Source organism: Rosa chinensis, chromosome 6, assembly GCF_002994745.2.
Source record: "Rosa chinensis cultivar Old Blush chromosome 6, RchiOBHm-V2, whole genome shotgun sequence".
NCBI lineage: Eukaryota > Viridiplantae > Streptophyta > Magnoliopsida > Rosales > Rosaceae > Rosa > Rosa chinensis.
In genome coordinates, this window is record NC_037093.1 from 8,859,038 (window position 1) to 8,881,506 (window position 22,469).

The window sequence follows — 22,469 nt, forward strand, 5'->3', positions numbered from 1 at the left end:
AAGCACCGCGTTTGGGCAACACAAGGGGGAGTGTTCAAGGAAAACCTAATTTGTGTTTAGCCCAAACTCTAGGTTACTTGACCTAGTGGTAATAGGATTTAATTAGAAGGATCTAGAATCCTAATCAATGTAGAATTACTTTCCTTGTATGATTGAGATTCTATGCATTGTAATCCTCTATATAAAGAGGCCCCTATTATCAATGAGAATACACAGCAAATTCCTCTCAAATTCAGTTTCCCTACAACAGCTCCCTATTTATTTGTTTGTGGGATGGCCAATCAAATCTGATCATTTGAATATGATCTAAATTCGATGACCTGATCAAAATGGATTATCATAACGAAACTTGAAAGCGACAAGAATTTAGTGTCATTAGTTTGATCACTATAACATTAACCTTTAAAACAACAATAAATAAAACGAATTTGGTCAACATCTCAAAACTAATGACTCCATTGATACGATTAAAATATATATAATGTAGAAAATATTAGCATTTGCAATAGCCACACTCTGTTTTCTTATTGGAAAGAATTACTCGAGTGTGGAATGACAGATGTACAAAGAACAAAATCCCATTGTTATATATCTTTTCCCCTTGCCATCTATATAAACTACATATAGAAAAGAGTTGTTATAACATCCATACAACAATTCGGGAGCATTGAAACTGAGAGCTTTCCCTCAACAGCCAGAATTCCTGCTAGCTAGGCTCTCTAAAAACAGAACAACCAACCAAAAATAGAACACAGAGATAAAAATTACATACACCTAACCAATTTCATTTTTAGAGAACCGGGAGGGAAAAAAGAAGATACAAGTCCTTTGATCAAATTAAAGCAAGGTATGGAAGGGTTGCTTCCCCTTCTATACCATGCCATCAAGAAGCGAAGATCAAAACACAAGCACAGATGCTTTTCGGAGAGCAATTCAAAAAGTAGCTACCGTCTCCTCGGTTGTGGCCATGACCTAACCTTGGAAGGCTTGTCTCATTGTCAAAAAGGATCCGAGTTCCAACCTCTGGTCACTGCTGAATTATCAGAGCAGCGATCCGCACTTGACTTTAATCATTCGTGTAGCTACGAGGAAGAAGATGGTGTTTCTGCCGGGGTTCCTTTTGTGCGAAGTTCCTCAAAAGATATGTTTCTGTCCATGTGAAACCTATAATGTGGTAACAAGAAAAAAAATCTAAACAAGGTGTTTGATGAAATTTGATCAAATTAATGATGATGTAGATGTGTCACCAACGGATTTCTAATGTTCCATCATCATTTCTTGTAGAAATTTATTGTTAATTAATAATTAGCATGATTAGTGTATTGATTGTTAATGTAGGTGAAATTAAAAGTTTACAAATCAAGTGTAGTTACGTTAATTTGATTATAAATGTTTTGTAATTTGTATATTTGTATGAAACCGGATTACATTGTCTGCCAGATTAATGTTTCATGACATCCAACTGTTCAACTCGCAAATTACAACATCATATCTACAATAAGTAAGTTTTGATTAGCACTTGCAAATTACAACATGCATCACATATGTATGTAAGTTTTGATTAGCAACATGACTATATAGCTACCATCACATTAATTATTACCAATCAAAAACACGGACAAACGAATCAATTGCCTCAGTCCTCAGACAATCAAGAACATGAAATTCAATAGGAAAAACCTTTACTTTCCAAGTAGATGTGGTTTTTTTTTTTTTTTTTTCTATAGAAACAAGATTTTCTTTTTTGTGCCAAAACAAAAAATTTACTTCGACTCGGTTACGACGTCGTTTCCTTTTAGAAGTGGTCTTCCCTCTTTGCATAGGATTTCACAGCGAAGTCATAACTCATCCGCCTCCGTCACCGCAACCCCCAAAACGCCCAAAATCATGCAAAGTCCTCGCAAAACGACGCCGTTCCGGTCAATTTTCGACGCCGGAGCTCTGAAATCAGAGCTGGAAAACTCCGGAATCAAGCCCAGCTTCATGCCCTACATATGGAAGCAGGTGATCCAAAACCCCTCCGCCCAACTCGACCAAATCCCCTCCTTGCCCTCCGCCGCATACCCTCTTCTCAACTCCAAATTCAAAACCCTAACCTCCTCCGTCCACTCCGCCACCGACTCCTCCGACCACCTCACCACCAAGCTCCTCATCAAGCTCCAGGTTTGTTTTCCGCACACCACCTGTTCGATGAAATGTCTGAATGAGCTTCGATTCGATTCGATTCTCACACACATTGCGGTTTGTTTCGATTAGAATGGCGCTCTGGTGGAGGCCGTGATCATGAGGTACGATAGCAGCTTGGGGAAGCACAATGGCAAGTCCCACCACGGCGGCGCAAGGTCCACCTTGTGCGTGTCGTCTCAGGTAGTATAAAAGATTCGAGCTTTTTTTAAGGTTTTGTTGTGAAATTTGGGATGGTTTTGAATTGCTGTGGTGATGTGAATTAGGTTGGTTGTAAAATGGGTTGCACGTTCTGTGCCACTGGGAGTATGGGGTTTAAGAGCAATTTGACCTCTGGGGAGATTGTGGAGCAGTTGGTTCATGCTTCTCGCATTTCGCCTATACGCAATGTTGTTTTCATGGTAATTGGTTTTCCTCAGCTGGTTTTAGTTGTTGGTTTCGAGATTGTATGAATGTGAGTGGAGATTTTGACATTTTGGTTCTGTGTGTTGTTTTTTTTTTTTTTTCAGGGAATGGGGGAACCGTTGAACAACTATAATGCCTTAGTGGAAGCAATTCATGTCATGACTGGATTACCATTTCAGCTGTCGCCAAAGAGAATCACAGTGTCAACGGTAGGCATTTCAAAGTGCAGTTATTTTTATCAACTTCTTATGCTTTTTGTGAATAAGTATTCAATGGGTTCATAAGAAAACTATCACTGAAGGCGCTTTAATAAGAGGAAACCTTTACATAAAAGTGGTTAGTTGAAGATTACGACACTGATGATATGCGCATTCAAGTTCAGAGTTATCTTGATATCATAATCTTATGCTATTGTCCATGAAAAATGAGATTTCCTCCATATGCAGCAGTGCTTTGAGAGATATCACTGAACAATACCATTACATTTCTCTAGGTCTTACATTATGGTGAAGTTTTTTAATTTTCTCATGCTGTTCTTTTTTTATTGCATAATCAAGGTAATGTTTTTTCTTGTTGTTTGTTATGATATTTTCTCTAAGAATTCGTTGACCAATAGTATACCCGTCTAAAATGGGACAGTGTCTAGATTAGTTTCCTTTTATGTATAGATGGGATGATGGGATCACATCACTAGTACTTTTGATGCTAACATGAATGGGTTGCTCCATACAAGGGAATTAAGATATGATACCTTCCCTGCCCACCTTTCCTAATTTTCCTTTCATGTGTCACATTGTGAATAATATCTTAGTATGCAGTACTCTAAAGTCTTCAGTTGAAGGGAGATGAATTCGAGTTGCAGTAGTCTTAATGGAGTGGTTTACGAGTGCTGGAACATTGGCTAACTGGTGTATCGCTTTTGCATCTAATCTTTTGTAGGTTGGTATTATTCATGCTATCAACAAGTTCCATAATGATCTCCCTGGACTGAATTTAGCAGTTTCACTGCATGCACCTGTCCAAGAAATTCGTTGTCAGATAATGCCTGCAGCTCGGGCCTTTCCCTTAGTAAAACTTATGGATTCACTGCAACAATATCAAAAGAACAGGTAAACTTCTGTTTGACCTCATGTTTTTATCCACTTTCCTTTCTTTACTGCTACAGTTCAACTATCCTCTTTAGATGCATAGAGAATCTCACCATTTGCCTTAATCTTCAGTCAGCAGAAAATTTTCATTGAATACATAATGCTTGACGGAGTGAACGATGAAGAAGAACATGCGCACCAGCTTGGGAAATTGCTAGATACATTTCAAGTGGTGAGTTCCTATCCATTTTTGTGTTGTCTCCCCTCTGTATCCGTAGATTCCATGTCAAAATAACCTTGACATTTGTGGTTTTCTGTCAAACAGGTAATTAATTTAATACCTTTTAACCCAATTGGTAGTCTGAGCAAATTCAAAACCACTGCCGAAGAAAAAGTATCTGTTTTTCAGAAGATTCTAAGAGGTACGTATGGCATCCGAACAACCGTTCGCAAGGAAATGGGTCAGGACATAAGTGGAGCGTGTGGTCAGTTGGTGGTGAACCTACCCAATAAGAGGTCAAGTGACCCTCTAACTGATATAGAAGATCTTCAGGTCAGATAGATCTCTAAGGGATAATGCCGGTCAAAGTAATTAGCACTGCTCTGCAGACAATGATCACTCCACCTGTAACTTGGGAACTTTGTAATTTATTCTATCATTTTTGTTGGCCGCAGAAGTAACATCTCTGTTGTAATATTATTATCCCACCAGTTTGAAATCTTCATTGGGTTTTCCATTTTCCCCTTCAAGCTCAGAGAACTCTGGATCTTTAAGTTGTAGTAACAAAACTAATTTTGATTTTGCAAATTTCTAGAAATTCACTCACACTGAACCTCATAAATTCTAGAAAAAATGTTTTTCAACTCCATTATTTGTTCACTCAGACTCGTTACTTATGGGTCCAAGTTTACTTTATCAATGGTAGTAGCTATTGATGAAGGGATTTCTTTTGTATAATGTAATTGGTCACGGAAAACAAATGCAGATATGAAACAGGCAAATCTTTAGACAAGTATACTCTAACATGGAAACAAAAAAAGATTTCTGTTCTATATAAACCGCTCCAAGGAAATCAGGTTCTCCTTCAAGAGACTGCACAAGACTTGTGGAACACCCATATGCTTGAAAAGTTCCATATCTTTATCAATGCACATAAAGTGTGGTAATGACTGGTCCTAGTACAAAAATATGCTATTTCACATTAGTCACGCTTGAGCATGCTGGAAAACTGCAGCAGCTTACCTTCTGCAAATTCAAAAACTGATAGAGCCTGCAACCATATATATGACACCAAAAGGTGAAGCATGAGACATCAACAGTCGTAAAACAAAAACAGAGACAGTAGATCTTATCAGAAAACACACTTTTATCCTCTAGTGGTTAACATTAACCACATAAATGGAATTTGTTAAAATTGTGATCACTCATCCTTTTTAAAGCATAGTATCATGCAACCACATGCCAGAATCTAACAAAATCGAAGCTAGTCATTCAGTAAAGACTGGTAAAAAACAGAAAGCTAAACTCATATACACCCCCTTTATTGACATATTGCAGGAGAACAACAATCATTAAAACCAAACGGACATGGGGAAAACATACATAATATGAATATTAAGCATTCAAAAGCCCACTATAGCAGGAGGGATATAAACCTTATTCCGCCGAAACAAACAGCAATCCAACTAATAAGAAAACTAACAGATATGATAGTTGGGAAAACCCGACCAATCGCTATTATGAAAAGAAAGAACAAATTTCTGATAATCCTTAGACTTTAGCGATGGGATCATATCTCTGAATCAATATTTGTTCCGATGGATAAACATCCCTATCAAGCAAATCAAACACATTATCTATGCTCTCATATTTATCTTCTCGCACGTGAAAGACAACTTTAGCATTCGTAGTCCTTGGCCATTTGTGCCTTCTGACTTCATAAGATTGCTCCGGTAAATAATAGATGACCATTTTCTGCAATTGTAGACCGTGATGGAGGAGATATTGTGTAAAGCTGATTCCATTATTTCCACTGGAAAGCTGTATTGTCACCTCCTTTAGGTTATGTAAAGCAAGCTTTTGCAACTCCCAGATTGACATATTGCCATAAGATGATGATCTATATCTGCTTCCAGTCCGGCCAGCCTCTATGCGCAAAGTAGCCAAGTTTGGCATTCTTTTTAAAAGGGAGACCATAGCGTGGACATCGTCATCCATTAAGCTTAAACCACGAATTCTTAAACAACAAACATTATGTAGTTGTAGTTGTTCTGCCGTTAAATCTCCCTCGCACAGACACTTCATGGTCCTTTCGGATAAATCCAGAACTTTAACACTTCGAATACCATGAAACAGATTGAATACATCGTCAAACTTCACCCCGGGATCTAGCTCAATCTCAGCTTTTTCTAAACTCATGACTTCGCTCAAGTTTTGGAACATCATCACGTGTCCAGTCCATTTCAAATTTTTAAGACTTGGTGCAGAAAATAATAGCGCTCCACCGTATTTACCTGTGGAGCACGGCTTCCCCAAAAGGATGCATGCGTCTTCAAGTTTCTCACAGGTGACATAGAGATTGTAATTGGATAAATTATAATCCTTATTCAAAATAAAAGTAAACGATTTCAAAGATGGGCTTTCAATGGTAGCACTCTTATTCTGAAAACCATATAAGTCTTCCAACCGTAATTCCTTGATGCATTTGCAAGAATGTGAGATCCATTTGAAAATCCCCTCATCTGGTATACAAACTAGTGTCAACTCCAAGCGTTCGAGATTAGAAAAAGAAGCGGAGCTAAGGGGTGTTTTAATATTTGTTTTCATGCCCTTGACAGATAGATGCTTTAACGATTTGCAACGACCAACAGGAAATTCCACGTATGCTGCCTGTGTAATACGTTGGTTTATCTTAAGATGAAGCTCTTCAACATTACACCTTACCACATTGTCGATAAACTTGACCATCCACGAATTCAGGTCCTTGGGGCAGCAGCTTTCTGGTTTGCCTTCATCGTGATCATGATAGCACCAAGAAAACCGAAAGCATTGTAGCTTATTACATCCACGTCGAATCAAGACCCTCTCCCAGGAACCCAATAGTCGTTTCCGCTGGTCACATGTGAAAATACTTGCATCAGTGGATTCATCTAAACTTAATGACTGAGTTGATGGATGAAGCTTGCTGTATCTTTTCGAAACACAACCGACTCGAGCGAGGTCTTCAATGGTAAGGAAGGAAAGAATGTGTTCCAGCACTTCATCTGGAAGATCGCAAAATCTGGTTGACTCGATTCGCTTGCAGTTCATGATAAGCTGCGGTTCTTTTTGGCTTTATCTTTCAAATCTAAAGGGAGCCGAAGACGACAAGAAACTTGGCAATCTCGCAAACCCAAGAGAGGAGAGTAGCCTTTTATAAGCCTATATACGAGCCGTCCAAATCCAATATGAACAAGGTAACTATGGTAGTAAAAGGAAAGATATTCCAAAAAGAAAAGCAAAAGAAAAAAATAAAAATAAAAGAATAAAAGAAATTGAAACTCCCGCTGATCCTTAAACCCAATTTTCCCGACGTATTCCGATCGACGTCCTGTGCCATTGGAGTTCCGGTTATCTGAGATTGATTACTGATTTTGGGACTTGGGCCTTGCTTTTTGGAATCCCAAACTAGTTTCGAAATTGCTGTAGGCGTAGGCATGCATGCCCATTCGAATTGATTGGCCATTATCCTAGGATCTTGATTAAACCTCTACCCTAAAATTGGAAAGCAAAAAACAAAACCGAGAACCTAACTAAATATATGCTGCCTGAACACATTTTGTAGGGTAATATATATGTACATATGACTGTAGAGAACAAGCGAGAAAAAAAAAGTCCTCGCTTCTTGTCTCACTGCACTTTCACCAACACAATAGATGAACATCACAAAGATAACAACCTAAGTGAAAAGATAGCAACCACAACGTTAACAACAGGGGAAGACTTCGATGTAGACACTCCAAAGGCTGGTAAAGTCATAACTGAGAATGTCCACAATTACCTATCTAAATGGTTTGTAAATGTAATTCCTTCCTTCTTCTCAAAAAAAAAAAAAAAAAAGTCACAAATCAATTAAACAGGGCAGGCTTCAAATTCCAGTTTTACAGAAACCTGCTCATCCATGAACACGTTTGAACGTAAACACTTCAAGGCCAATCAAGATCCTAAGATGCCTAGCATAATGGCCAACGTACTTAAAACTCTTAAGTCAAGCTATGAGTATCAGTTTTGTCCCTCTTTAGTAACAAAACTAATTTTTATTTTGCAATTTTCTACCCTACAAATTTTACTATTTTTATTTTTGAAAAAGTTACCCTACAAAAACTTGACCTTAAAAACTGTATTTTAGGATGCTAAAAAAAGAAAGGCTTCTTTTGTTCAGAGGCGCTGCCTGTTTAACAAAATGTTGAACCGTTTGCCCATATATAAATCAATTTTCTTTTGGATATCAATGATGGAAGAATTTGAAGGCACAATTATAAACCACATAATTGACTATAGATAATTAAGGTGAAATGTTGAATAAAACTTTATCATTCCTCTAAAAAAAATTTCCTTAAGATTTACTTTTAAAGATTAAAAAAAAAACACCAGTGTTCTAATCTATACAATATTTAATAGAAAAGAGGTTGTATACCAAAACTGAAGAAAAAAATATATCAAAATATTTCTGAAATATTAAAAAAATTTAGTACTCATGAAATAGATAGGAATAATATAGTCAAATTACAAAATAAACAGAAAAAAAAAATAATAGTGAAAGTGTGAAAGATAGGTACGTAGAAAAAACTCAAAGAGCTACCCAATTCCATGAGAAAATGTTCACTCCCTATTTTAAAAAATAGTAATTCTCACATACATAATGTGTCTGCCGTCTAGTATAATTTACTGTTTTTTGTTTGATTACCCAGAAAATGAAGAAAAAAAGGACTAGTTACATTTGGATATTAGTCACGACCTTTATTATGTACCCGCAAGCACGATATGGACAAAAGCGTAGAATATTTTAGACGATTTTGTAGTTCCGACTGACAAGAAGCTTTAAATTTGATTTTGATACAACTGATATGGCTAACTATTTTTTATGTTTTGAACTGAAGAATCATAATATTGATAATAATAGTGGGGTAAAACTATGATACGTTAACATTTTTCATACTTGTCTTGTTTTATGAAATATTTACTACTTTGAGAACTCATGTTACCACTTTGATGACTTATATGGTAAGCAGAAAACAGTCCTCATGAATCCCTTTGGATACCTTTACTTGAACATGTCAAGGTAGAATAGTATGACTGGAAAATTATGCTGTCATGTGTGCACATGCTACACTGCAACTCAAGGAAGGGGATCACATTCTATCTGAACTAACACGTGTGGAGCATCTTGACTACTTCTAAATGTTACAGCAAAGTATAAACCACCCTGCAACATCACATACTATCTTTCCAGCTTCTTGGTCAGACCAGTTCAAAATCTTCAACTTTATTTTGCTGTAAACAAAGGCAAAGTGTTTACATTCATACACAAGCATATAATGGATTTGTGAGGAGAAAAGCAAAGCTATCATTCACAGTCAAAACTGAAAATGAAAATGCATCGAGAAGCGAATAGTAGAACACTAATTTTGGTCCTCTTTCTCGCCTTGCTCATCTGTTCTGGCTCGGTTCACTCGTGCGACTTCTCAAGCTCTCCTTCGCCTTCACCGGTGAGTTGTTCCCACACTCTTCACTAATCAAACATTAACTCTAACATTGCCCTTTGCTCTTCATTTTAATTCTAAAGAAAATATGAATACTAGTTTCTTTATCTGTAGGCCCTTGGGATGCCAACACCCCACGAGCCATCTAAAGGGATTTTCAAAAAGAAAAGGAGAGGGTCTTTCCCTGCGACTTGTTACTCAAAATGTAATCAGTGCGAGCCTTGCATGCCAGTTCAAGTATCAGTCCGGGCAATGGAATTGGAAGAAAACGAGTACTATCCACTAGTCTGGAAATGTGCTTGTGGTGATAATATATTTTCCCCTTAGGTTAAATTTAGTTTTACTGTTATGCCGTGAGAAGTTCTCCTGTCCCTCTCTCACAGTAACTGTTAACTTATCTCACAATAACAGGTCTCCTGTAATAAGTTTCCATTATGTGCAGTAAAGGTCTGCTTGCATTTTTAACTTCAGAAATTACACTCAACAATCCCTTCTAAAGAGAGGTTGTTTATCTATTTTCAGACCATGAATATGAAAACCTTAGTTATTAATTTAACTACAAGAGTAAAATTGAATTACAAAAATTGAAAAATATGAATGATTTCTAGAATACAATGTAGGAGTCTAAACGAAGCCAAATGAAACTAGACTTCCGGTGTTCATGTTCTCTGTAAGTGCTAGTCAGCTGATCTCGATTTTTGTTCACTTTCTAAATCAGTCATAGTCGCAGCTCTTCAGTTCCTGCACAGAAAATCATCATGGAATTACAAGAGTCAGGAGCAAATACAACAAATGTACTGACATTTTGGTGACAAAGGGGGGAGATTTTTATCAACCACAAGCAGAAGTGCAGAATTTGACTGTTTAAAAAGGAAAAACTATGACATAAGTGGATTAACTTCGACAACAGACGATGTTTTGTCATCAATTGTGTCTTGGATTTTCTATAATAGAGCTCCTCTGCACATAATACAGACATGGACGTATTATTTTCCTAGCAAGAATAAGTGACATGCATAAGAGATTCCTACGGAAAAGGATTTGCTTTCCTTTTATGTTTTAGGATTTTTGGTTTACCTATGCTTAGGATTTGTCGCTTTCCTTTCAGAGAAAGGATTTGCTTTTCTTTATGTTTTAGGATTTGTGGTTTCCTTTTAGATACTGTTCTGTTATAAATTAGTGTTTCTCCTCATTCTTCAAATACCCCAAAAAAGTGAAAAAAATCATTTACTTACCTGCTCCAATCTGCTCTGCTCTGCAATTCTTAAATATCATCCTCTCTCAACTCTCAGAGCTGCGTGTGTTCTCCATCAGGCATCTATTGTGGTTTCAGCTGTTGCTGTAATTCTCAAAATGTCGGATGGTCCGGAGACTGATAAGAACATTGAGATATGGAAGATTAAGAAGCAGATCAAGGAACTTGAAGCTGCAAGGGGTAATGTCACCAGCATGATTTCTCTTATCATCCCTCCCCGTGATCAAATATCTCGTGTTACTAAGATGCTTGGCGAAGAGTTTGGAACTGCTTCAAATATTAAGAGTAGGGTGAATCGTCAATCCGTTCTAGGGGCCATTACGTCTGCTCAGGAGCGGCTCAAGCGTTACAATAAGGTTCCTCCAAATGGGCTTGCTCTATATACAGGAACAATTGTTACTGATGATGGCAAGGAAAAAAAGAAGACAGTTGCTATTGAGCCTTTCAGGCCTATTAATGCGTCTCTTTACCTCTGTGATAACAAGTTCCATATTGAAGCTCTGAATGAACTCTTGGAATCTGATGACAAATTTGGTTTCATTGTCATGGATGGTAATGGAACTCTTTTTGGGACACTAAGTGGCAACACAAGAGAGGTGCTTCATAAATTTAGTGTTGACCTGCCAAAGAAACACGGAAGAGGAGGACAGTCAGCTCTTCGTTTTGCTCGTCTTCGAATGGAGAAGCGTCACAACTATGTTAGGAAGACAGCAGAGCTTGCCACACAGTTTTATATTAATCCTGCCTCCAGCCAGCCTAATGTTTCAGGATTAATACTTGCTGGATCAGCTGACTTCAAAACTGAGCTTAGTCAGTCAGATATGTTTGATCCTCGTCTGCAGGCCAAGATTCTGAATGTGGTGGACGTTTCTTATGGAGGAGAGAATGGCTTTAATCAGGCTATTGAATTGTCAGTAGAGATCCTGTCCAATGTGAAGTTCATACAGGAGAAGAAGTTGATTGGAAAATACTTTGAGGAGATTAGTCAGGATACTGGCAAGTATGTTTTTGGTGTAGATGACACACTCAAAGCTTTGGAGATGGGCGCTGTTGAGATACTTATTGTGTGGGAAAGTCTGGACATCAATAGGTATGAGCTAAAACATAGCAGTACTGGGGAGATCATTGTGAAGCATTTGAACAAGGAGCAGGAGAACAATCAGAGCAACTTTCGTGATGCTGAGACCAATGCAGAATTAGAGGTTCAGGACAAGATGTCACTATTGGAGTGGTTTGCTAATGAGTACAGGCGGTTTGGGTGTTCTCTTGAGTTTGTGACCAACAAATCACAAGAGGGGTCACAGTTCTGCCGAGGCTTTGGAGGGATTGGAGGAATTCTCCGGTACCAGCTTGACATGAGGTCTTTAGATGAGTTTTCTGACGATGGTGAAGTTTATGATGATTCTGAATAGCAATCAATCATCTCTTCCCCAGTGCAGGTGCAGGAAGGTGCGCGCGCAGTTGCAGTTGCGCTCAAAAGTTTATCAGGCTTGATCAAGGAGGCTCCATTATCTGATCCTGAAAAGCTTGATGAGGTGATTTCATCTGGATCATTATCCAAGGGGCTAGACGGGTCGACTACATGGAAGGAGGACCTTTCGAGTCACCAATTGTGGATTTGCTCTTAATTAAAGTATTATACGTGGTGGATTTGCTTATTTGGTACTTATCAAACTGCATACTGTATTAGATGTAGCCGGACTTAAATAATGGGCAGTGCTTTAGTTCTAGTATTATGCATGGTGGTTTTCTTATGAATTTAAGCAGCAATTTACTTGTAGCTTTGCTGCCCTTCAGTTCACTCAATCATTTAAAACAAATGACTTGATTTAAACCTGTTAAATTAGTATATTATGAGCAGAAGAAACATTGGTTTCGTCTTTTTTCTCCCTTCCATTTCTGGAATTCTGGGTATTGCTTTCTATGATGTACATAAATCACTTGGATACCTTTACTTGAACATGTCAAGGTAGAATAGTATGACTGGAAAATTATAATGTCATATGTGATACGTGCACGTGCTACACTGCAACTCAAGGAAGGTGATCGATCACATTCTATCTGAACTAACACGTGTGGAGCATCTTGACTACTTCTAAATGTTACAGCAAAGTTTAAACCACCCTGCAACATCACATACTCTCTTTCCAGCTTCTTGGTCAGACCAGTTCAAAATCTTCAACTTTATTTTGCTGTATACAAAGGCAAAGTGTTTGCATTCACACACAAGCATATAATGGATTTGTGAAGAGAATTTTCTCCTGCTCTCCTAAAACTTTCATTCATAGTCAAAACTGAAAATGAAAATGCAACGACAAGCTAATGATAGAACACTAATTGTGGTCCTCTTTATCTCCATGCTCATCTGTTCTGGCTCGGTTCACTCGTGCGACTTCACAAGCTCTCCCTCGCCTTCACCGGCGAGTTGTTCCCACACTCTTCACTGATCAAACATTAACTTTAACGTGCCTGTTTGCTCTTCATTTTTCTGGAGACAATATGAATATATACTAGTTTCTTTATATGTAGGCCATTGGGATGCCAACACCACACGGGCCATCTAAAGGGATTTTCAAAAAGAAAAGGAGAGGGTCTTTCCCTTCGACTTGTTACTCAAAATGTAATCAGTGCGAACCTTGCATGCCAGTTCAAGTATCAGTCCGGGCAATGGAATTGGAAGAAAACGAGTACCATCCACAAGTCTGGAAATGTGCTTGTGGTGACAATATATTTTCCCCTTGGGTTAAATTTAAGTTCTCCTGTCCTCTCTCACAGTAACTGGTAACTTGTCTCACAATAACAGTTCTCCTGTAAGAAGTTTCCTTTATGTGCAGTAAAGATCTGCTTGCATTTTTAACTTCAGAAATTACACTCAACAATCCCTTTTGAAAAGAGGTTGTATAGCTATAGAATAAGCGAAAATTCAGACACCATGAATATGAAAACCATAGTTAATTGATTTACAAAATTAAAAAAAAAAATGAACGATTTCTAGAATACAACATAGGATCTAAACGAAGCCACCCTAAATAAAACTACACTTCCGGTGTTCTTGTTCTCCGTAAAGTGCTAGTCAGGTGATCTCGGTTGTTGTTCACTTTCATATTCAATCATAGTCGCAGCTTTTTAGTTCCTGCACAGAGAAGCATCATGGAATTATAAGAGTCGGGAGCAAATAAAACAAATGTACTCCAACATTTTGGTGAGAAAGGGGGAAGATTTTAATTAACCCAAGCACAAGTCATCTGTTGAACATGAAAAGCTGTGACATAAGAGGATTACCTTTGACAACAAACGATGTTTTGTCATCAATTGTGTCTTGGCTTTGTCTACAATGGAGCTCCTCTGCACATAATACAGACATGGATGTTAGTGCAAATGGTGCAGTTTGGTAAAGAGTCGGACTACTTTTTAAATTGTAAACACATCATGCACAGTTTGTCGGCATACCCGAAGCCTGTCTTTCTTTCTTTGTTCCTTCGTTAGCATGTATTGATCTCTTTCTTCAGGCATAAAGAAGCGCACATAGATCTGTAAATTTAGTATAACAGACAGAACAAATAATCAAGCCTCAAATTGAGTACAAGACATAGAAACATGGTGCTCTATACATCTTCACAAGGGGTAAACACCAGATGCAGCCAACCGCTTTATATATTTGACTTTGAATACAACATCAAGATATATCAAGTAGAAGTAATGCGAAAGTTAAAGATGACCAACCTTATCAGTAGTAGCCACATACAACTCTGGACCTAAATTCTTGCTTTTACGAGGATCGAATTCGAACAAATTCTGAAGCTTCTCATTTTCCTGTTACCACAATGAAAGTTGTTAATTGGCCTTAAACTCGCTGAGAAAATCAGTAAGAACATAATACTGATAATAGGGTAAAAACTAACCTCCATATGTTTTTTAAATCCATCAGCTAGAAACCTCTTCAAAAACTGCAGCTGTTATAATAGAGTATCAGATATTGATCAGAAACTTCAAAATCTGCAAAGTCGTATCAAGTAATCATACAGAAATATGGAACATGTAGCTTACCTGAATTATTTGATACCATGATGACAACGTTAGTACTTTCCCTTTGACCACTAAAGATTCTGCCAGGACATGAGAACTCTGATAAAGAAAAACAGTTCATAAATTTAACTTCCACAAACGATAAAGTACACAAGTAATTCTATAATAATGTACTCTTAGGTAAAAGATTGACTGTTACCTCAAAATATCTTACAACATTGCGGATTTTGTCTGCATTATTCTCAGTTCGTAGATTTTTGTAAGCACATTTAACTTTCTTTAAAAGATGGGCTCCAAGTGATTGTTGCATTTGTGAATAACTGGGGCTTGAACCATTTTCTTCATTCCAGAACTTTTCAAGAGAGCCAGTTTCAAAAATTAAAGCTAATGCTTCACTAGCTGCTCCACATACTAATTTGTTGTCGTGATCTAGTAAATTTGCGAAGTATGAAATGGCCCTGTATCAATATGTATAATTGTTATATAGGACCCCTTCAAGTATGAAAGATTGTTTATTAAACATAAGCTTGCAATTCACAGACATTCTACATAATTTGGAGATGCACTTTACCCTTTCCAGTAGGTGTAGCTGAGTCTAAATCCCTCCATGCTTGAAAGAAGAAACAACCAAGCATATACTGCGGCAACTAGTAACTCCGCTGAATTATTTTTTGTGTTGACCTAATGGTTAAAACAAAAACTACTTTAGAAACAAATTATAAGGTACAAAGGTAGTAACAATAGGAGCCACAAGTATAAAGTATTATGAATACTTCAAAAAATTAATAGTGACAAGTAAACTGGAGAAGTAAAAGTTTGTTGTAACTACTGCTGAATTTGGTAAAATTTGAACCAAAGAAGAAACACAAGCATAGCCAAAGAAACACATACATCATAACCTGACTCGGGATTGAGGTACTCCCATATAATATGCATGGCACTCTCTGTTTCATCTGGATTGGTTGCACCAAAGAAAGCAACAATAGCCAAGCAATCCAATATCTGCATGAAAACACCCTTTTGTCTAAGATTCATACGTCCTGAGAAATCCTCTGAATAAAAACTACGAACCAAAAAATTAGTTAAGCTACCTTTATTGTTGTGGACCCAGATTTCAGAGCTTCGGAAAGTACAGGAAGCAACTCTCTATATATTTCAGAGAGTTTATCTTCACAACCAACTATTGTTGCCAGCAAGCCTATCACATGAAATGAATTATTCACCTCCTTGGTAGAACCTTTCTTCACAGAGTTCAAGCATCTGTATAGAAAGGTAGCAAACCTGAAGAAAACAAAATATCTGTCAATATTATTTTGTCAATATTACATCGCTGCAATATTAAATACAAATAAAAACACATCATAATGAGCTCTCTTGACAATCTTCTATATAGTCTAGATCAGTCTATGTCAATCTTCTATACATGGTCCGTGGATTCTAAAGTACTACAGAAATATACAGGCATTCAGTGCAGTATATTGTAACTGCATCAATAGGGAAATCTAGATCAGATTGATTCTGGTACTTAACTTTTCCTTTTACGATGCATGCAGAAAAGAAAAACAAAAGTACAAGAATCAATCTCTTATGCATAGTATTACATGAGCATTTGGCTAAACATGCAACAACTTGGCTAAAAAAAATAAACAACTTTATTAAATTTCTCTGAAAGTAAAATAAACTTGCTTACTTCTCTTCCAGCAAGTTTTTGCTTAGGTTTCTATTTAAGCCTTCAATCATAAAGGTTAGTGTCTCCTCTCGCTTATCTCCCCTTCATTGACAAAACAAAGAAACCCATCAACACATGGTGCCTAGTAAAATTCCAATATACCAAGTTCGAGAATTACACAAAGACATTACCTTTTCTCATATAACCCTTCTACTAAGTAAGTAGAAATTGGCCCCGAGGGGCAGGGACGAGGAACCTGAGTCAGTTTTTCCGGTAACTCATCCTCATACTCATCAGCAACAGTTCTTCCTCCAGCTTCTATTACAATGCAGAAAAACGTAAGAAAGTTTGCACTTCAAATTAAGCTATAATGGACCAGAGGCCACATACAAAATTTGCAAACAACCAGTTAAGGATAAAGAAAATTACTTTGTTTGCCTTTTTTCCTCATGGCATTTGGAGGATGAAGACTTCCTTTTGCTCTCATGTTCGAAAACCCGCGACGCCTACTCATTATCCTAACTCTTCCAACTAATTCCCCAATTCAAATTGCAAAAAAAAATCCTAATTCACAACACAACCAAATTGATTCTTGCAAAACTCTAATTTAAAATCCACCAGCCCTCTCTTGTCCATACGAATCGCTCCGATCACCTCACTACGACGACGAAGCTCCTCCTCAAATTGAAACCACTCCAACATTGTTATTGCTTAGGTCTCATCCAGATCCCACCTTAAATATGTTCTCTTTTGTATTTCCTAATCCTACACTGAAAAGGATCAAACTTTACGAATCTCACAAGCAAACCCAAAACTTAACAAAATCGGAAATCAAAAACCCAATTCAAATTTCCATAAATCTTTACCTGGACGATCACGGAATCCATGTCCAAAACCCACCTGACCTCCTCCTCTGTTGGGGTTCAATTGGTCAGCGAAGGTTTGACCTTCTCACCAGGAAGCTCTAACTCACACAATGTGAAGCTCTGTGCTGCTGATGTCATGGCGCGCGTCATCTCTGTGGTACTATTCGTCTTCTTCCACATTTGTGTTCTTGCAAAGTTTTGCTGGTTTTGAATGTCTCTGAAGATATAAATAGGTTGTCACTATTTTACGTTTGATCCTCAAATTAACCTTAATAGTGAATCGAGTCCCTGTGTACTTTTGTTTTGACAATTTAGTCCTGACCCAATAGTTGTTTGTCTTCGGCAATGTTAATGTTTGGTTTGGCTCTTTCGCTACATCAAAGCCTTGTCATAGAGAAATATGATTGTGTATTCACTATACTATATCGATGACTCGATAGTGTATTAAAGTGATCGCAAAGAGTTTATGGTTTAATGTTTCCAATTTGATATATTTATAAGGATTTGGAGAGATATAATAGCGTAAAAATATTCAAGTTGAGACCATCGGTTTCTATATAGTGGCAGTGCATCGAGTATAGCATATAATTTCTTGCACTTCACTCGGTTCAAACGAGCTTCTATGCGACTCTAAGAGAAATTAGTGCCATCCACTGGTCGTAACTTTGAGAAACAGGGCTCGATTGAGGTTGAATCTTAAAGAACTTTTGAGTGCAACATACTATTTCTGAACCCAGCTTTTCACCTTTTTCCAGATCGTTGATTGAAGATAGTGGAGATGAAAAACTCGGCCATTCCATAAGAACATATGAACACATTTTTACAAGTCCAACCAATTAAAAAGAACAGAAGGTTCAACTTATAAAACATAGTAGTTAGAAAACCTCATATCAAAAGTAATTTGCATTTGTTATGAATCCAAGAGACACCCAAAGACACGATAGAAAACTGTTATCAGTTTCTGGGAAGCCAAAAGTGTTTCTACCTAGTGCATCTGCACGCATTTGCAACCCTATGAAGCCAAAAGTGCTTCTACCTTCGCAATTTGATCCTCTTCATTTTTTGGTGTTGGACTCCTATTAGCCTCATGATATAAATCATGTCCCCATTTCTCAACACGACCACCAGTAGAATGATACCCTTGCCTCTCACCAAATCTATCTCTTCCCCTATAGTTGCGGCCAGCACCACCATTGGTGTACCTTTCTCTCGAAGGAAAGGCACCTCTCTGCGCTTCTCCCTTGTAACGCACCCTGTCCCCTCCAAATTGCTTCTCAGATCTATCAAAGTGGCGTCGGTTGTCACCTCTTTCCTCCTTCTTTCTACTTCCTTCCATCGAACGGTCAGGATGGCTTGACTTTGCAGTCTCTACTGCTGGTTTTTCAGTATTTTCAGACTCCAGTGGAACTTTCTTCTCCCTGAAAGCGGGTCTTTTCCTTGCAGCTGGTAGATCAGCCTCCATTTCTGAGTGACGATCATGACGCCAGGTCCTGCTTTCATCACCATTAGGTTTCTCATTTCTTAGCCGTGAATCATTAGTTGTTTTGCTCACTGTCTTATCATCATGGTGATCCTTTGAATCCCTCCGGCGTCCATGTTCTAAAATAGAGCAGTATATGTAAATCAGGCTATCTTTTATGATATTCACCATGACAATGCAATTGGAACCCTAGAGCTGATGGGAGGAGTGAGACACCACTAACCCACCAGGCTACCAAGGCACGATATTTAAGTTCACAACTGAAAAATAAACTAACATAACAGAAGCATAAAAGAAAAATTCCTTCTTTTTATTATGTTTCTGGAAGTAGGGTTTTAGACTTTAATATGTTAAATGTAATGGTGGCATATAAGGAATCTTACCAGAAGTTGAACCACGACCAGAGCTTCGAACAGCTTGCCCGGCACCACCACGCTCATCATGCTTCTATAAGACATGCACAGGCAAGCCTAATATTGTTAGGCCCTTGAAGGAATATGGGGGAGATTAAGGACCCCACTACAACAGCCCATACAAAAGGTTTGCATACACGGCAACCAAGTAAGTAAACTCTATAGAAACACAGGTTCGTAGCTGAGAAATTTCAGATCAAGGTGACAATTAGTTCTGGACCCTTGTCAATGAATACTAAGTTCTTATGACTTTTAAGAGTATTTCAAATCAAACTTAATCCACTGGAAGAAATCATGGATCAGATAGCTTCCTTTTAAAGCAATACTGTAAATTTTGTAACAAGGAGACAAAGAAGAAAATAAAACTTCAGGGATTTCAGGTGCATTTTCGATAGCTCATCTAATAGGGAAGATGCTACTTTTACTGTAGAAGTTAACACCATCCCCACTCCGATATATTGTCTACTTTCTGCAAGAGTTGATATCACATCATTAGACATAAAGCAACAACTTTCACTTATACAACATGCTACTGCATAATTATTAAACCTAGAGATAGTAAACAACTTATAAGTATCCCAATATAACAAACCAAGGAAGGTATAAACTGAAAGTTGGAAGTTAAAGGATGAGCCCTTATGGCAGTTCCTATAGCATGAATACTAAGTCCACATTAGTTACCCGACAATGTTATAAGACTTAGACCATGAAGCTAGAAACAATCAGAAAACATCACCTACACATTCTGCAGACAAAAGGCTAATAAGTTGAAGAGATTCATAAACATATCCAGCACCTGAAAATAAGATCGAGACCGGGGTGCTTCAGTTGCGTCAGAGGAGTTTTTGGCTAGCTCTTGATGTCCACTGGGTTTCGTATCAGACTCCTTCCTGGGAGCCCCACTTTCCACCTTGGCATCGGATCCTAATGGGGACTCGAGCGGCAATGCATCTTGCAGCCTGTGGCACTGCTTTTGATCCTGGACCTCCTGGTCAGTCTTCTTTGCATCCTCCAAATTACTCTTCTCGAAGACTCTATCTTTGTTGTCTTGCTCATCCCTCCTATACCTCTTGGGACTACAATCAAGCAGTGACAGTCATTAGCTAGCACATCCTACTTCAAAATCATCCATTCTTATCTGATCACAACCAGGCTTATCTACTTAAATGAGAGCATCACTAACATGGAAAATGCCCTTTCACCGCTTTCTTAACTCGAAGAAAGCTTCAATCTTTCAACCAAATAACCGTAAATTTGAAATTTGATTGATTACCCAATAAAGTTCACATTCTTATTTGTCAAATCCAACAAGAAAAAACAGATTCACATGCCTGAACTCACATCTTTCTACACAGTTTGAGACTGTTTGTTATTGGAAACCAACAAAAGATAAATAGCCAATGTTCCACATTATTGATTTGTTCTCATATAAGAATGGTATTCAAGATAATTCTACAGCTTTTGAAGCACTCACTCACTATCTCAATGCATCAAGTCCCATAATTTGATTCACATAAAAGTATAAGAGAAAGAGAGAGAGAATTGAAATACCTGGGTTCCCTGTCGAACCTGGAACGGTGTCGTCTGGAATCAGAATCGCGACTGTCTCGTCGGGACATCGAGTTGGGGAGCTGGAACCAATGGATAGAGTCTTTTGTCTTACGGTTGCTTTGCCTCAATTGTTGTTGTTGTTGTTGTTGTTGTTGGAGACTCTCGGGGGTATTGGGGGCCAGGTCTGGAATTTCATTAGAATCATGCTCCTCGCCACGTCAAATTTCTTTTATCTATTATTTTTTATTTTGGTTAAAAAAATTAATTTAGAATTAATTTTAATTTTCTTTTTCCTTTTTATTTTTGTTGTTGGTTTAAATTATTATTTTTGAATTAAAAAGAAAATTCTTCAAATGCTTGGGAGTAGAGTAGAGGTTAAGAAATATATTGCAAATATATGCAATAATACTTGGCATGCAAAGATTGTTGAAATTTTCAAATGAAGTTTTTCTTGTCAAAATTTGTTCAACGATAGAGCTGAATTTATCATTTTAGTGGTGGTGAGTTCCTTCATCAAATTATTGCAACCTTCTAGTCGTAGAGTGAAACTAAGTATCCTCGGATTTTTATATCCTCGGATTACATCAAATTATTTTTCCTTTATGTCACCGTTATGTCAAAGCAAATCAAGTAGCTAATAAGGCACTCTTTGCTGGTTGGTGCTTGGTTCAATACGTTTATTTGGTAGAGACTCCTGATATCATTTCAAGCCGTTCTCTAGATGCTTATTGTAATCAAGGGTTTAGCCTCAAGAGTTTACGAGTTAATGAAAGCAACCAACGCTGTCTCTGATGAGAAACAAAGGTAATTGGTAATCTATTACTTTGAAAACTAGAAAAATTATAAATAACTTTCAATGACAAATATTTTGGAGTGAGAGTGCTAGCTTTCGAAAAATTTTGTTCTCAGGAAGTCGAAGGTATACATTCGCTCTGAAAGAACTGTTATACCTTGCATATATAAATCTTGGGTTATTATCACAAATGGTACCTGAACTTATCTTCTATTTTATCGATGGTACCTGAACTTCAATTTTGATCACAACCAGTACCCGAACTTTTCGATTTCATTTTAAATGGTATCTAAGGCCACATTCGGTAACTATTCCGGCCAAAAAAGCCAAATCTAAAAAAAAAAAAAAAGTTCAAGGCAAGTCTATTACCAAAAAATCATCACTATATATGATTGCAATCCTTGAAATCATCAAAAATTATCACTATGATTGCCTCCCATGCCATTTTTAGTCGGAATAGTGACCGGAGGTGGCTCTAGGTACCATTTAAAATAAAATCGATAAGTTCGGGTACTGGTTGTGATCAAAATTGAAGTTCAGGTACCATCGATAAGATTGAGGTATAGTTCAGGTACCATTTATGATAATAACCCATAAATCTTTGAAAGAGCATCGTATAATTAGTTGATATCAAGAACGGATTAAATTCCTTTGACATCGGAGGAAGAATCATTTAGTTAGTCAAGTTTAAGCATCATGGCAGACAAGTTGGAAGAAGTTAAAAAGTGTAACTCCTGACGTCGAACATTAAAAAGAATTTTCTAAGATTACAAAGAGAAAATAATGATACTGGATGGAAAATTGTTATGGTACTTTTTTTTTTCGTTTGTCTTTTTCCAATTGCATTATGACTATTTTGCAGTTAATAGATTTTATATATACTCCTTGATTTTAGATATATCCAATTGAAAACAAGGATCTTCCTATTGTAATTGCCACTTTATTATGTATAAAATTCATGAACAAAATAAACCCGCAGCAACGCGTGGGATTTGTG

The 22,469-nt window shown here is 37.5% G+C and overlaps 5 protein-coding genes across 7 annotated transcripts; 2 read left to right on the plus strand and 3 right to left on the minus strand.

The window, feature by feature from the left end:
- Positions 1-1,785: 1,785 nt before the first annotated feature.
- LOC112172510 (dual-specificity RNA methyltransferase RlmN) lies at positions 1,786-4,503 on the plus strand. Its single transcript, XM_024309881.2, has 7 exons — positions 1,786-2,163; positions 2,257-2,367; positions 2,451-2,585; positions 2,694-2,798; positions 3,529-3,698; positions 3,810-3,909; positions 4,003-4,503. Exons 1-7 carry the CDS (start codon positions 1,888-1,890, stop codon positions 4,237-4,239), a joined length of 1,134 nt encoding a protein of 377 aa, XP_024165649.1. The 5' UTR covers positions 1,786-1,887; the 3' UTR covers positions 4,240-4,503.
- Positions 4,504-5,448: 945 nt separating this feature from the next.
- LOC112170761 (F-box/LRR-repeat protein At3g59190-like) lies at positions 5,449-6,987 on the minus strand. The gene has a single exon (XM_024308067.1). It carries the CDS (start codon positions 6,985-6,987, stop codon positions 5,449-5,451), a length of 1,539 nt encoding a protein of 512 aa, XP_024163835.1.
- A 3,785-nt stretch (positions 6,988-10,772) lies between these two features.
- On the plus strand, positions 10,773-12,086 carry LOC112173814 (eukaryotic peptide chain release factor subunit 1-3). Its single transcript, XM_024311495.2, has one exon. The coding sequence runs from the start codon at positions 10,773-10,775 to the stop codon at positions 12,084-12,086; it is 1,314 nt and encodes a 437-aa protein (XP_024167263.1).
- Positions 12,087-13,579: 1,493 nt separating this feature from the next.
- LOC112172147 (interferon-related developmental regulator 1) lies at positions 13,580-17,453 on the minus strand. Of its 3 annotated transcripts, none has more exons than XM_024309361.2 (14): positions 17,236-17,453; positions 16,799-17,139; positions 16,561-16,684; positions 16,391-16,471; positions 15,792-15,981; positions 15,592-15,702; positions 15,272-15,381; positions 14,900-15,158; positions 14,722-14,799; positions 14,577-14,627; positions 14,398-14,487; positions 14,125-14,205; positions 13,957-14,019; positions 13,580-13,807 (listed from the first exon to the last, which is right to left on the minus strand). In XM_024309361.2, exons 2-14 carry the CDS (start codon positions 16,881-16,883, stop codon positions 13,781-13,783), a joined length of 1,350 nt encoding a protein of 449 aa, XP_024165129.1. In that variant the 5' UTR covers positions 16,884-17,139; positions 17,236-17,453; the 3' UTR covers positions 13,580-13,780. The 3 variants fall into 3 exon arrangements, with proteins under 3 accessions (XP_024165129.1, XP_024165128.1, XP_024165126.1); XM_024309360.2 differs by having other exon boundaries at positions 16,561-16,687; positions 16,799-17,134; positions 17,236-17,452; XM_024309358.2 differs by having other exon boundaries at positions 16,561-16,687; positions 17,236-17,452.
- A 559-nt stretch (positions 17,454-18,012) lies between these two features.
- On the minus strand, positions 18,013-20,852 carry LOC112174097 (eukaryotic translation initiation factor 3 subunit A). The gene is made up of 4 exons (XM_024311797.2): positions 20,680-20,852; positions 19,925-20,204; positions 19,099-19,162; positions 18,013-18,834 (listed from the first exon to the last, which is right to left on the minus strand). The coding sequence occupies exons 1-4, from the start codon at positions 20,745-20,747 to the stop codon at positions 18,248-18,250; spliced, it is 999 nt and encodes a 332-aa protein (XP_024167565.2). The 5' UTR covers positions 20,748-20,852; the 3' UTR covers positions 18,013-18,247.
- Positions 20,853-22,469: the final 1,617 nt, after the last annotated feature.

Excerpts from the sequence above, each read along its gene's own strand:
- LOC112170761 (XM_024308067.1), bottom strand. The coding sequence starts at position 6,987 with ATGAACTGCAAGCGAATCGAGTCAACCAGATTTTGCGATCTTCCAGAT.
- LOC112173814 (XM_024311495.2), top strand. The coding sequence starts at position 10,773 with ATGTCGGATGGTCCGGAGACTGATAAGAACATTGAGATATGGAAGATT.
- LOC112172510 (XM_024309881.2), top strand. The coding sequence starts at position 1,888 with ATGCAAAGTCCTCGCAAAACGACGCCGTTCCGGTCAATTTTCGACGCC. Across the intron at positions 2,586-2,693 it reads TACGCAATGTTGTTTTCATG|GGAATGGGGGAACCGTTGAA; the intron begins GTAATTGGTTTT and ends TTTTTTTTTCAG. Across the intron at positions 2,799-3,528 it reads AGAGAATCACAGTGTCAACG|GTTGGTATTATTCATGCTAT; the intron begins GTAGGCATTTCA and ends AATCTTTTGTAG.
- LOC112172147 (XM_024309360.2), bottom strand. The coding sequence starts at position 16,883 with ATGAGTAGGCGTCGCGGGTTTTCGAACATGAGAGCAAAAGGAAGTCTT. Across the intron at positions 15,703-15,791 it reads CTGGGTCCACAACAATAAAG|ATATTGGATTGCTTGGCTAT; the intron begins GTAGCTTAACTA and ends GTTTTCATGCAG. Across the intron at positions 14,020-14,124 it reads GAAAGAAAGACAGGCTTCGG|AGGAGCTCCATTGTAGACAA; the intron begins GTATGCCGACAA and ends TATTATGTGCAG.
- LOC112174097 (XM_024311797.2), bottom strand. The coding sequence starts at position 20,747 with ATGTCCCGACGAGACAGTCGCGATTCTGATTCCAGACGACACCGTTCC. Across the intron at positions 20,205-20,679 it reads AGGTTCGACAGGGAACCCAG|TCCCAAGAGGTATAGGAGGG; the intron begins GTATTTCAATTC and ends GCTTGATTGTAG. Across the intron at positions 18,835-19,098 it reads TGGTCGTGGTTCAACTTCTG|AACATGGACGCCGGAGGGAT; the intron begins GTAAGATTCCTT and ends GCTCTATTTTAG.